The 15,058-nt window shown below is 44.9% G+C and overlaps 1 protein-coding gene across 1 annotated transcript in view; it reads right to left on the bottom strand.

Moving 5' to 3' along the window:
• Positions 1-15,058, bottom strand: part of LOC102451041 (uromodulin-like 1) — an 83,137-nt gene that overhangs the window by 20,671 nt on the left and 47,408 nt on the right. The window contains exons 14-17 of the mRNA XM_075912204.2: positions 7,818-8,031; positions 4,632-4,769; positions 1,746-2,203; positions 361-503 (exon numbers count right to left, since the gene is read on the bottom strand). Of these exons, the coding sequence (XP_075768319.2) occupies positions 361-503; positions 1,746-2,203; positions 4,632-4,769; positions 7,818-8,031 (953 nt within the window). The remainder of the gene's footprint in view (positions 1-360; positions 504-1,745; positions 2,204-4,631; positions 4,770-7,817; positions 8,032-15,058) is intronic.

The following is a 15,058-nucleotide window of genomic DNA, read 5'->3' as shown; positions in this document are numbered from 1 at the left end:
AAGGAATGAGACTCACTGGCAGAACAATGTGAAGAAGTCTGCTGTCATTTCTTGTGTTCTGCCCAATCTATAAAGAGGATCTCACTCTACAGTGCTGCTAACCTGGTAGCTTCCACAAGAACTAAGTATGCATTACATATTTTTAAAGGTCATCAAATAACTTTGTATCTTCTTCATCAGAATGCAGAGCAATTACACAGCACTGTACAGACAATCATTCATTTGTTAATCCCCAGCAGCAATTATTTAACTGATGGGGAATATGACTTGCCCACCATCACTCAAGGAAATGGACACAGCTGGGAGTCTGTTTTTTTCACATCATGCCATATATTTGAACTTGGACATGGGGTTATTTACCCTTCTGGAGTGTATCCAGATGAAGTCAAGAGATCATTCTGAAACACACAATGGATTGGACTGGCAATCTTCAAATGGTGGACAATGCCCTGAGAGGAGATGTAATTCCGAAGAATTGTTTTCACTATAGTGTTGGTCATATTCTGGAACAGAAAAAGGAGCAAGAGATACTTCAAGTTTCTGAGAACAGCTTAGTCACATTAGTTGATCATCTCTGGTAATTTTAAGCAGTACCTCAGAAATTCTGTATACAGCTGATGAAAATCAAAGGAGCAGGATCTATTAGCTTTATAATTCTGGGGCTAGCCAATGAAAACTGATTTGCTATTTTCATCTTAGTACATGTTGGCCATGGTTCATAAAACATCCATACCACTTATATGACCAGAGCTTTTTACTCCACACTGTGCCCAGTGGCTCTCAATGTATTTGATCAGCCCCCCTGCTTTGTGTCTGCAGTTATATACACCTCCTCCCACCCCAGTGCATACCCTACCACTCAGCTCTGAAGGCAGCACTGTGCCAGCAGCTGCACAGAAGCTAGAATGGCAATGTGAAAAGTTATATTCGTCAATATCACTTTTCACAGAGGACTTGGAAGTACTGGTGCAACAGTGCAGAAGCAGGGGAGGCAACGGGAAAAGTGGTAGCTGTCATCACTTTCCACAGCAGATTTAGCGCCTGACTGCTGTCCTTACTTCTGCACTGCTGCTACTGCCATGGGCCTGATAGTTGAAGCTCCACTGCTCCCAGGTGAGGGATGTTGGAAAGGACAGTCCAAAACCAGGTGGCAGGGCTCTGGCTATCTCCCTTTTCTTAACCACCCCTCCTGGGTGCACACAGACCAGACCGTCTGCACATGAGCCCCAGCTCCCCAGGATTGACAGCCAGAACTCTTTAAAAAGCACACACCTCGCACCACCCTTCACATGTTCCTGCATCTTCCCATAGTTTGAGAGCTGCTGGATCTAGACCGCTCAGAACAGTCATGTCTGGGTTATTTATGCATTTATATATCACATTAAACTAGTTTCCTGCAGACCCAGATTTTAAATATGTTGTCACTATGCATACTGGCAGTGAGAAGTTAACAGAAGAACCTAGGGAGGGAAACAACACTAGGGGCTTTTGGAATTCAGGAGTCTAACCATGTGGGTTTGATTTCCAGGGGTGCAACAAGGGTTTCGGTGGGGAGGATGCAATCTTTACTTCCCTCCTGCTTTCGCTCCAAGGGAAGGTGATTTTATTTTACAGACGAGGGACTGAATTTTGTTCACCATTTCAGGAAACCCTGACAGCAATAGGCTGAATCCCGTCTCTGCCACTGCACCCTACAGTGACAAGTACATTAGCTGGGTATTTCTTCACCTGCACAGGTGACTTACGTTTTGTATTTGAGTTCCACACTCATTCCAGCCTGTCCACAGCACCACATAGGTGTTATTGCTGAAGCTCACATTGCAGTGAGGCTGCCCAATATAGAGTGCAGATTCTGGAATAGATTCCTGCTGCAGAAATATCTTCTGGATGGTAATCATAATCTTCTCAGTCTCACAAAACACTCTGACTGCATCCTTTATGGAAATCCCACTGGCAATTTTACTGAGTGACAAGGTAGTGACTTGTGGTGAGCTATGGGCATTTGACACCGACTCCATGAAGGCATGTGGCATTGTCGTACTAGGAAACGTAGCATCCTCCACAGCTTTGGTTTTAGCAATAGATAAATCTGCGGTAGAAGATGAAAACACATGGGCTGGAGTATCTGAATGTATCACAGGCAAACCAGTTCTGCTTGCACTTTTGCCCTGTGCAGTTGCAGGACCATGGCTAAGAGGAAATGCTATAGAGTAACAAAAATAAAAAAGATTGTAAATTACAGATTCAACTTGATTTCTTAAGAAGGCTCAAATTAAAAAAACAAAAAACAAAAAACAAAAAAAAAACCCTGATCAGGAGACTTTCAGACACTGATAGAAAAACAGATGCTCTTCTTCCTTAATTGGTACTTCAAAATGCACTGTCACTTTTTTCTTACTTAAAAAGAAAGACACCACCAAGAAAAGATCAAAGATTCCATTTCTCTGTGGCTACAATAATTTATACAATCACAATATGTATGTGTTCCTCATGTCTCTTGGGGGCCAGATTTCCAAAAAGCTCACCTCTCATTTAGGCCTTAAAATGTAGGCCTTAAAATGTCTATCAGGGATAGTCTAGACAGTATTTGGTCCTGCTCTGCTAGACCAGGGATGGTCTAGACAGTATTTGGTCCAGGGCAGGGGACTGGACTCGATGACCTCTCGAGGTCCCTTCCAGTCCTAGTATTCTATGATTCTATGATTAGTGGCCATATTTTGCCACTCACCATGTCGCAATGAGAGCTACTGGATGCAGTGCACTTTTAAAAATATATCCCCTATTTTTGCCCCTAAATTTGAGCTGAACCCTTTGGAAAATGTGGCTCCAACTGTATACACTGGGTACTTGAAAATCTAACCCTGACCTGAGTTTTTTGGAGAATCTGGTTCTTGTTGTGCTGCAGCACAACAGATTTACTGACGGTAAGTAAAGTTGAATCTCAGTGTTTTGAACACCAGAGTCATGAACTGACCAGTCAACCATACACCTCATTTGGAACTAGAAGCATACAATCAACAAAGCCCCAGAAAAGGAAATACAGCATAGTGCAGTGTTAAACAAACTACTAAAAATAAAGGATTTTTTCTTCTTCATAGTAAAGTTTCAAAGCTGTCTTAAGTCAATATTAAGAGAGTAAACTTTTGAAAGAACCACCACAGTGTTTTGTTCAGTTACAAACAATCTCAATTCTTGAGATATTCATAGCGCTGAGGTTCTACTATACTTTCTACACATGTTTATAGGGAATATTTGTGAGGAGGTTAACAAATGTATTTCATCAGAAGTTTTCTTATTCAAGAGGGGAAGAGAGGAAAGAAAAAGAAATGGAAGGAGGCAGATATTAATCTGGGTACTGAAAACCAGACTCCTTCCCCTCAGCCCCTTTTCTAGCACAGGTTTTTGAGTTATCTGTTAGATTATCCTATGATACATTAGCACTACTCATAACCCTAGCCTTCATCCATTTTTACCATCGAGGGCACCAACGTACTTATTCACATAACTACTAATTTTGTCTTTGTTTTAAATTATGTACTAATGTTTTACTGAATTATACCACAAATAGCATGTATTCCATAATACAAATGTTTAAAAAGTTGCCTTTCTAGAAAACTGTCTTCATATCTTCTGGGAATGTTCCAAATTTTTCTGATCTCATGGCAAAAAAAAGGATTTGGGAACTATTTCAGAAATGTCCTTTCCAAATGCTCATTAAAACAGTGCTAAGAAAATATCCTGATTTACTGAAACTTAACAAAGGCAGGTGCCTGTTTACAATACTTAAGACTACAGTGAGTACACACAATTCATTCATCACTGTGGTTACAAAAACAAATACAATCCTCAGAAAAGTGGTTTAAAAGAACTGAGAAACTGAAAGTGCTATCTCAGGTGAACAAATACATTATCTGAGGAAAGGTGATGTGTTGGTTGCGTTCAGTGGTTCTCAACCATGGGCCTTATGGCTCCCCAGGGGCCATTCCCTCCCTCTAGGGGGCCACATGGAAAAAGCGGAACATTAAGTAAATTATGTATCTTTTTTTCCAACTAACAGTGGCTATGAGAGGGGCCACAGAGGTAAACGAGGCTCAGAAAGGGGCCATGGGCAAAAAAAGGTTGAGAAACACTGGTTGCGTTAACAAAAGACAAATCAATGAGTTATAACATCAGTATTAATCCAACTAAACTCATAACACACTGCTTTCACTCTGATTAAGTCTCTTATCTTGTATCTCTGATGTTCTATCTATACTGCTTGTGAAAGAAAATGACTGGCACACTCAACTCTGTTTGCCTTGTAAGGGGGGGCAATGAGAAAACAGAAATCTTTGTTAAAAGAAAAAAAATGAAAGAATGAACTGGGCCCTTTCAATGTTCATACAGTAAACTTTTACTATAAAGCAAAAATATATTAATTGTAATTAAATATAATAGAAGTATGCAAAATACACTCAAGCATACATTAGTTTCAGTAGCATGCGGTTGACTCCACTGAGTCAAAGTCATCCCTGTTATACCTCCTGGACTGCACCAGAGTTCCACCAGAAGTGAATGTAACCACATGATTTTATGAAGATTACACCATTATAATCTCAAAGAAATCTCTAGGTAATGAAAAATAATATTGCCTTCACAGTTTCTCCCACGCCTCTCTGAATCGACATCGGCAAATCCTTCTTTACAGATGCAGTCATAGCTGCCATATGTGTTGTGGCATGATGCATGCAGGGAACAGTCATCATCTTCTCTTTCACACTCATCATAATCTGTCATGGTTTGTTTTAGAGAGCGAGAGAGACAGAGAGAGAGAACATTACTGTCACGGGGATTATTCCTTAACTGGAACTGCCATCGTGGTATCCCTGGGCTGCTAGTTCATCATGGTGCCATCATGCATGTTGCCTATCTGGGATACAGTAACACATACAGTCCAATCTGATGCTTAGCAGAGCAAGAATACACACTGCCTAGAAGGTCAGAGTTAGCTAGACCTCCAGTGGCACTGCTGGCAATTGATAATGGGAGTGCAGATCCCTCTCATCTCTTCTTCTCCACACACCCAGTTAATTCATTCTCTCATCCCCCAAAACTGATGCCTGTCACCCTACTGACTCACCACTCTTAAAAGGGAAGAGAATGGTTGATAATTTACAGAACATTCAGAGCTGGTTGAAAAACAGGCAAAAAAGGTTAATCAGATTTGGTGTCCCATTCTTTGGCCAAAATTGGGGATTTCAGGGACAAAAATATATGTTACAAATTTCAAGTTCTGTATGGGTGCTAATCAGGATCGTGTATAAACAGAAGCAATGGAGAGGGAAGAGGGGTCAAATTTCCCATTTATTACCCTCACTAACTCACATATTAACCACACCACTATCTATGACTCATGTTAACTCTGTCTTGAAACTCCTCAATACTAATGCCAGTTTCAGGGGGCATACATAGCATTGAGGTAGTAACATGATATAGGCATCCTTTTATTATTAAGGAGTCACATGTTACTGGTTGTGGTGAAGGTGGAGAAAAAGCTCCACCATGTGGCCAACAGCATGGGTTTCTATGCCGGATGTAAATCAGGCTCTGCACCAGAGAACGTGTAATTTATTTTTTCACGCAGGAGCTTTAAAATGAGTGTGCACAGCTAAAACTGGGCATGAAAAAGCCTAACAAATCTAGAAATATCCAACCTGCACTCAGCTTTTCTGGACTAGCAGTTGCTGCTTTCAGAGAAGAGACATTAAGGGACATCTACAGGCAGTCCCCGGGTTACGTACAAGATAGGGACTGTAGGTTTGTTCTTAAGTTGAATCTGTATGTAAGTCGGAACTGAACTGGCGTCCAGATTCAGACACTGCTGAAACTGACCGCCAGTTCTGACTTACATACAGAATCAACTTAAGAACCCCAGGCGTCCCCAAGTCAGCTGCTGCTGAAACTGATCAGCAGCTGATTCCAGGAAGCCCGGGGCAGAGCAACTCTGCCTGGGGCTTCCTGTAGTCAGCGCTGGTCAGTTTCAGCAGAAGCTGACTTGGGGACGCCTGGGGCAGAGCAGCTGGGGTGCTACTGGACCAACCCAGCAGCACCCCATCTGCTCTGCCCCAGACGTCCTGATTCAGCCGCTGCTGAAACTGACCAGCAGCGGCTGAATCAGGACCTGGGGCAGAGCAGCTGGGGTGCTGCCGGGTTGGTCCAGTAGTGCCCACAGCGCTGCAGGACCAATCGGCAGCGCCCCAGCTGCTCTGCCCCAGAGTCCAAAACAAAAGCCTGGTCTGCTGGGGGGGGGAGCACACTAGCTGTGCCCCCCCCCCCAGCAGACCAGGGACACGGGGAGCAGAGCCGCAGCGGCAGCGGGGTGCCGCGCCTCTGAGGCTTTGCTCTGGCAAAGCCTCTGAGGCGCGGGACCCCCCGCGGCTGCGGCTTCAGTCAGGGTGCCTGTGGTCTGCTGGGGACCGTCCGCAGCAGACCACAGGCACCGGGTCTCATGCGGCAGCAGCGGGGGTTCCCGCGCCTCAGAGGCTTTGCTCTGGCAAAGCCTCAGAAGCGCAGGAACCCGCCCGCTGCTGCCGCTTGGGTCCCGGTGCCTGTGGTCTGCTGGGGACGGTCCCCAGCAGACCACAGGCACCGGCACCCAAGTGGCAGCAGCAGCGGTTCCCGCGCTTCCGAGGCTTTGCTCTGGCAAAGCCTCAGAAGCGCGGGAACCCGCCCGGTGCCCCTGGTCTGCTGGAGACGGTCTCCAGCAGACCAGGGGCACCAGAGCAGCTTACGAACGGGGCTTTCTCGCCCCGACTTCCGGGGCGAGAAAGCTCCGTTCGTAAGTGCGGATCCGACGTAAGTCGGATCCGCCTAAGTCGGGGACTGCCTGTACTGCAGACAATAGCACACAAACTGAAATGCAGCTGAGAGTCTCAGAAGTGTGGACTAACGGAAGACCATTACTAAGAGTATATAGGCAGATGTATCTCACTAAGAATCAGAGTTGGAGAAGGATATCTTTGGGAAGGAGCAAAGAAAGTTACAGAAAACTGTGATTCATTTATTCTAACCAAATAAAAGATGGGGGCAAATAATAACAAATCGATTTTTTCAAATTTCTTTGGAGCAGATTTTGCCACTTCTACTCACTTTACTCGTCCAGTAGTCCTACTGAAATGTGAGTAAGGCTGGTAGAAGCTGGCTCTCAGAAAACTGTAACTTGATTAACACTATGCAGAACAGCTTTATAAAGGATACAGAATGCCTGACAAAACTGATAGCCATGTTGATATACACTTGTAAGTGTGACAACAGAAAGCTGCAGATTATATAAGTCTATTTTAGCAAAGTTTTCTATACTGTCCTGCCTGCAATTGTAATTGAGAGGTTAGCATAAATATTCTTTTTGATAAGCATGTTGAGGGCTAGATACAAAACTTGTTGATGAGTTGTCAGCAGAAGGATTAGAAATGATTTTATACAGATACACATCAATTTGAGGAGCAGTATAAAAAGAATTCTACTTCAGTCAGTCAATGGAACAGTCATATTTATCTTCTTTATACATGATCTGTAAGAAGAAGGAAACTGTATGGTGGCACTGGTTATACCAAACTGAGGATCTACATTTGAGCCCTATTATATCACACATCTCGTTATATCATTTGAAGTTCTCTGAAAGGACTGATGGGATGACTTGGCAGTGGTTTAAAGGAAAATATAATGGTTTTCATCCAGCACTTTCACAAACACTATATTCTCAAAATCACGAACAAAAATACAGGTTTTATCATGTTACTAGTTTTGAAAAATTACAGTGATATAAAACTGCACCTTACCCTGTATGGAGAGACTGTTCTTGTCAACGGCAAAGTGGGAGCTGTTTTTAAAGGTATCCTGAAAAGCTATGGAAATGTTGTAGGTATCCAAGTCTTTAGCAATCAGTAAATCAAAATCTACCACTATGCTTCCATTGGTAATACTGGTCACTACCATTTTAATCAAACCAAGATCCATTTTCTGAAGAAGGTTAAGGGGCAGAGATTTGCGGACCTGTGATCAAAATATAATGCATGTGAACATGGGCAACCAGCATGAATTATATGATATGCTGTGAAGATGACTCAGAATGCCCAACAACATTATACATAAGTGCTGTGCTTCATGTTCAGAACAGAGACAGCAGAAAAAGGGCTTTTATTTAACTGCTGAATTGTCTGAATACCTCTCTATGGCTCAAATATGCATTTAACTATGAATATAAAACACAGGACTGATTTGCCTCAGGGCACACACAGGAAGAGGTAGGTATAGATACTGCCAGGGACCCTAGTATCACTTTGCCTGCCAAGGAGAGATTCCACTGTGCAATTCAGCCTCAATACTCCCTCCACCTAGGGGCCTTCAAGGAGACAGTGCAGCCCAGGACTAAGAGGCGTTGGCTATGGAGGCAACATGGGCAGAGTGGATTCAAGATTCTGTGCATCTCTGTAGCAGTGCTTGTCAGTGATCGCCAATGGAACCACACCCTTTTTTATAGCTTCTCCCACAGCACAAACTCTGAGTGAATGTAGCAGCCATACCACCCCCTTCAGTCTGGTTCTCACAGAGGGCGAAGCTGGCACAGAAAGTTCCTGGATGTATCATTAAGAGAAAATCTGGCCTCCATCTGTACTGATTATCAAATCAAAAGAGAAATAGGAAACTAGTGTCTCGTGCTTCCAGTGTCTCCATGCAGCCTCAGCCCAGACTCAAAACTGTTCCACAGGAGTCTGTTGTTGCAGGTCCTTAAAGTGCCTGGACACATCCCAGGCTCCTGCATCTCCTTGACAACCTAGTGGCCAGACTAGAATATACAATCATCTGAGTGTCAATAGCCTTAAAGCCCTACAGTCAGGGCAACTAATCATGACTCATTATAATAAGCACTTAATTGATATGCAGATGTTCTGGAATTTATATTGAACTGAAAAGAGAAAAGACAGCCTTTCCCAGTGACTACTGAATCTCCATAATCACTAGGCTATAGTGACAACCTTTTGTACTACTTTGAATAGAAGAATGGTCTGGTGTCCACAGGACAGGAATTCATAGGTCCACTCTTGGCTGTGCTACTGATTTGCTACATATATTTGGACAAGCTGTTCAACCATCTGTACCTTAGCATCCCTACATATACCATGTAAGGTAACACTGGCCTGTCTCTCAAGCTCTAGATAGGCTACGAAGCTGAAAATTCATTAACTTTGTAGAGCATATTGAGATCATTGGACGGAAGGCACTATGTGAATACAGCGTATTACTACTTCTACTACATGGTTAAAATTTATGCACCAGTAACAAGACGGAGCAGACAATACATCATATTTATTTCCTCTAGTAATTTAGATGTAAATGGAGATGCCCCCATCCCAACCACACTAAAGGCATGTCTACACAGCAGGGCAAAAGTCGAATTAAGCTACACAACTTCAGCTACGTCAATTGTGTAGCTTAAGTCGAAATAGCTGAATTCAGCCTTTGGCGCTGCCTACACAGTAGGAAGTCAAAGGAAGAACACTTTTCCTTCAACTTCCCTTACTCCTTGTGAAATGAGAGTTACAGGAGTCGAAGTAAGAAGTCCTCCAGCTTGCCGTTATTTCAAAATAATGGCTTGCAGTGTAGACACATTCTTTGTTATTTCGGAATAATGTCAGTTATTCCGAAATAATGCTGCTGCATAGATGTACACTGAGTTCCAGAGGAGCTTACAACAATAATACAGAGTTTCTGAGAGAGACCATAAGTTTTCTGCTGAGGAAAAGCTGGTTAAACCCCCCACATAACTTTAAATATACTCACATGAAAGCCAGTTGGTTTGATAATATTTTATGTACCTATCATGGATTAAAAGCCTTTCACAATATACGTGCAAAACATTCGATGAAATACAGAACCAATATGGGTGAGAAATTCTGTGCAGTGTTGACATATACTAGTCTCTCGCTATAGTTTTCTGAGGAAACTGCTGTTCCTATCTGCCTGTCAGACACTTCTAATATTCCATAAGTGTAATTGCCAGAATGTGCTGTATTGTCCCAAAAGCACCCTATTCTCCTCTTCCTTGCTTCAGAAGCTGCTAGTAGTATCCCTTGTGTTTCTTTCCACTTCCTGTATTATCTTTTGGTTTTGACTATCATTTGCTGTGTTGTGTCTGAATTTAGACTAACAGGTCTCAGAGGCACTTATTTGTACCTGGGAATCCTAGGATATTTTTTCACACTTAGAAATAAACAATATACACACATTTTTCAATCCTAAATGCCTATTGCTGTTACTTATTGCTGTCTCTCTTGCTTTTATTTATTTCACAGGAGCAAATGTGGAAGGAATATGAGAGCCCCACTGCGCTAGAGGATGTGCAAATAGAGCAAGAGACAGTCCCTACTTTAATGAGCTTGCACTCTAAGGGTACATCTACACAGCAACTTTATTTCAAAATAACTAGCGTTATTTCAAAATAACTTGCACCGCGTCTACACAGCAGGCAGTTATTTTGAAATAATATCAAAATACTGTCAAGCTGGAGGACTTCTTACTCTGACTCCTGAAACCCTTGTTGTATGAGGAATAAGAGAAGTTGGAGGAAGAGTACTCTCTTTTGAAATAAGTGCTGTGTAGACACTTCCAATCTTGAAATAAGCTATTTTGAAATAAGCTACACAATTGACGTAGCTCATTTCGGGTTAAGCCCTGAAGTGTAGACGCACCCTAAGGTTACGTCTATACAGCAGCATTATTTTGGAATAACTGATGTTATTTTGAAATAGCAAAGAGCATGTTTATACAGCAAGGCTGTTATTTTGAAATAATGGTGAGCTGGAGGACTTCTTACTCTGGCTCCAGTAACCCTCATTTTACAAGGAGTAAGGGGAGTTGAAGTCAGAGTGTTCTTCCTTCGACTTCCTGCTGTGTAGGCAGCACCAAAAGCCCAATTAAACTATTTTGATTTCAGCTACACAATTGACGTAGCTGAAGTTGCATAGTTTAATTCGACTTTAGCTCTGCTGTGTATATGTACTCTAAGGCTATGTCTAGACTGCAAGCCTCTTTCGAAAGAGAGCGTCTAGACTGCACGCAGAACTTTTGAAAAAGCAAGCCGCTTTTTTGAAAGAAAGCAGCGAGTGAGTCTGGATGCTCTCTTTCTAAAAAGCCCTGTTTGCTTTCAAGAATGCCTTTTTTCGAAAGAGCACTTTCGAAAAAAGGCGTTCTTCCTCGTGGAATTAGGTTTACCGCCGTCGAAAGAAAAGCCGCGTTCTTTCGATTTAATTTCGAAAGAATGCGACTGCAGTCTAGACGCAGGTGAAGTTTTTTCGAAAAAAGGCTACTTTTTTCGAAAAAACCCCTGAGTCTGGACACAGCCTAAGACAACAAGGCAGATAAATGCGAAGACAAAGGAAGTATTTCTCTCTGTCATTAATTCCTCCAGCATCCTGTCAAACTAAGACATGCACTATCTCCTCGATGCACATACATAACTCCAATCAACTTCAAATGTGAATACCAAGAAGAGGAAATACTCTCATTTTTGAGGTTTCATTGCTTCTCAGGTTACCTTTACTGGGGTGTGAATTCCCTACTTGTGCACATCTCTCTGCAAGCTAACATGAGTATAAATGGCAATGTAGCTGCAGTCAGTAGCATGAGTAGTGGCAGCAAAGTCATGGCTGAGTTGTGCCAAGCACATAACCAATTTCAGGTGGGATTATACTCAGCATTGTGAATCCGTGCCTCTGCTACCACTCTCCATGCTACCATGGCTGCACTGCTATTGAAACTCCCACTAACTCGAGTACGTGTGTGTGAGGAAGAGAATCACTCCTCTAGCTTGTAGCATAGGCCAGAAAATGGTAGTCTGAGACCCCAAAGTGGGTACAGTCCCCACTAATGGGATTGCTAGGGCTGGTTTATACTTACCGGGGCCAAGAGCTTGCTGAAACAGAAGAACGAGGGCTTCAGAGCTGGGCAGTGGGGCTCAGGTTAGAGGCCTCCTGCCTGGGGCTGAAGCGTTTGGGCTTTGCCCCCAGCTCAAGGCAGTGGTGCTCAGGCTTTTGTTTTGCCCCCCTCCCTCATGGAGTGGTAGTACCCAGGCATGCTCAGGCTTCCGTCTCCCCTTCTGCTGTCATATAGAGATTTTAGTTGTCACAAAGGAGTCAGAGTGCAATGAAGTTTGAGAATCCCTGGCACATACAATCTAAGTATAATAATTCTTGGACTTTGCTAGCGAGATCCATTATTTAAATTCCCTCATTTCTAAATCAAGCTCTCAAGTAAGCAGCATTTCATAGATCAATGTTTGCAAGGTAGACAAAGAGTAGCTTTGCTACTTTCAGGCTATTTACCCATTGAGGGCTCAACTGGGAAAGGCTCGACCATGACAGCTATGCTGTACAAAACAGTTCCTTCCCCTCTCTTCCCTTGCTCCTGGGCCAGGGGAATTACTTGACAACTTTTTACAGGGTGCAGCTTCTCCTCTCCCATTAGTCCAACTTTGCTTTCCAGAGCATTAGGGGTAGAGACAGGCTCCACTCGTTCCCCATCTACCTGCTCTTGGAAGGAATATCCAGGGTGCCACATCAGACCTGGACACAAGATCCAGGAAGATCTTACTTGTCCAAACAGTGTGGTGCGGGCTCTCTCCCGCTGACTTTGAAACATCATGAAAGATGAGGCCAAATTCTAGCCTTAAGTTTTCATCTTTCATAATGTATCTGAATTACAGCCCTTAAGTATGTCTGTAATCTTCCCCTGGACCTTCCTCGGCCTTCACCGATATTCCCTTCTTCATTCATTTGTGGACTTCTTTTTAATGAGATTTTTATTTACAGGCAGTCCCCGGGTTACGTACAAGATAGGGACTGTAGGTTTGTTCTTAAGTTGAATCTGTATGTAAGTCGGAACTGAACTGGCGTCCAGATTCAGACACTGCTGAAACTGACCGCCAGTTCTGACTTACATACAGAATCAACTTAAGAACCCCAGGCGTCCCCAAGTCAGCTGCTGCTGAAACTGATCAGCAGCTGATTCCAGGAAGCCCGGGGCAGAGCAACTCTGCCTGGGGCTTCCTGTAGTCAGCGCTGGTCAGTTTCAGCAGAAGCTGACTTGGGGACGCCTGGGGCAGAGCAGCTGGGGTGCTACTGGACCAACCCAGCAGCACCCCATCTGCTCTGCCCCAGACGTCCTGATTCAGCCGCTGCTGAAACTGACCAGCAGCGGCTGAATCAGGACCTGGGGCAGAGCAGCTGGGGTGCTGCCGGGTTGGTCCAGTAGTGCCCACGGGCGCTGCAGGACCAATCGGCAGCGCCCCAGCTGCTCTGCCCCAGAGTCCAAAACAAAAGCCTGGTCTGCTGGGGGGGGGGAGCACACTAGCTGCGCCCCCCCCCCCAGCAGACCAGGGACACGGGGAGCAGAGCTGCAGCGGCAGCGGGGTGCCGCGCCTCTGAGGCTTTGCTCTGGCAAAGCCTCAGAGGCGAGGGACCCCGCCACGGCTGCGGCTTCAGTCTGGGTGCCTGTGGTCTGCTGGGGACGGCCCCCAGCAGACCACAGGCACCCGGACTGAAGCCGCAGCCGCGGGGGGGTCCCGCGCCTCTGAGGCTTTGCCAGAGCAAAGCCTCAGAGGCGCGGGGAACCGCCGCTGCTGCCGCTTTGACTGAAGCGGCAGCAGCGGCGGTTCCCCGCGCCTCTGAGGCTTTGCTCTGGCAAAGCCTCAGAGGCGCGGGACCCCCCCGCGGCTGCGGCTTCAGACAGGGTGCCTGTGGTCTGCTGGGGACCGTCCCCAGCAGACCACAGGCACCCAGACTGGAGCGGCAGCAGCGGCGGTTCCCCGCGCCTCTGAGGCTTTGCTCTGGCAAAGCCTCAGAGGCGCGGGACCCCCCGCGGCTGCGGCTTCAGTCCGGGTGCCTGTGGTCTGCTGGGGACCGTCCCCAGCAGACCACAGGCACCGGGTCTCAAGGGGCAGCAGCAGCGGTTCCCGCGCTTCTGAGGCTTTGCTCTGGCAAAGCCTCAGAAGCGCGGGAACCCGCCCGGTGCCCCTGGTCTGCTGGAGACGGTCTCCAGCAGACCAGGGGCACCGGAGCAGCTTACGAACGGGGCTTTCTCGCCCCGACTTCCGGGGCGAGAAAGCTCCGTTCGTAAGTGCGGATCCGACGTAAGTCGGATCCGCGTAAGTCGGGGACTGCCTGTATTCTATTTTATTTTATTCAGAGGTAAGCACCTGAAAAAAATCATGGTTACATTCACATCATAGTTAACCACTCACAGCTAGCTACCAAGTGACACTACTAGCCTAGCCTCTCTCTTCAGATTACTGTATGACTGAACAATGCCCTATCATTAAAATAATGTGTGATAAAAGCAGGAGGCAGATGGAGCACCGTGGCATATGAAAAGGAAATTTCTTTCTCTGAATTTTTAAAAGAAAATAATTATACTACAGAAGCAAAATCCATCTTTCTACTGTGAGGTGTTGCCACCAGGAAATAAACTAGCTATAATACCGTCAGTCTTTTTAGCATATGCGCAACATGCCTCAGGTGGCATATGAACAGATTTGTCACTGAATCTGGTCTGTTGGCTGGATCAATGTATAAAGGAAACACCAGGAACTCCGAAATAGAAGCAGTAAAGGGTATACATTGCAAGGGAAGGAACGGCTGTAGCATGGGTAGGCAAGCCCATGAGAGCTTTAATTTAGCTAACCACAGGTAACACGGTAGCAAAGATGTAATGGCACAGATTTAGCACAGGCTAGCAAACTGGGTTGGCTAGCAGATGCCGACATCCAAGCCACTGTGTCTTCACTACTATTGCTAGCTACGTTAGCTAAATGAAACATCAACACCATTACGCCTACCTATGCTACAGTCACACCTTCACTTGCAGGATAGTACATTGAAAGGTAAAAAGCAAAAGGTTCATTATTGCCAAAAGGAGAGTACTTTCTGGTAGGTGCTGGTTAGAGATAACCCTGCCAGTAGATCCAGGGAACAATGTCAGAGATACTGCAGTAGGTACTCTGGGCACTTCTAAGTCACATATTTGG

Source organism: Pelodiscus sinensis, chromosome 1 (genome assembly GCF_052426305.1).
Source record: "Pelodiscus sinensis isolate ZL-2025 chromosome 1, ASM5242630v1, whole genome shotgun sequence".
NCBI lineage: Eukaryota > Metazoa > Chordata > Testudines > Trionychidae > Pelodiscus > Pelodiscus sinensis.
Note: the sequence above shows the minus strand (reverse complement) of the source record. Positions and strands in the feature narration are given on the sequence as shown.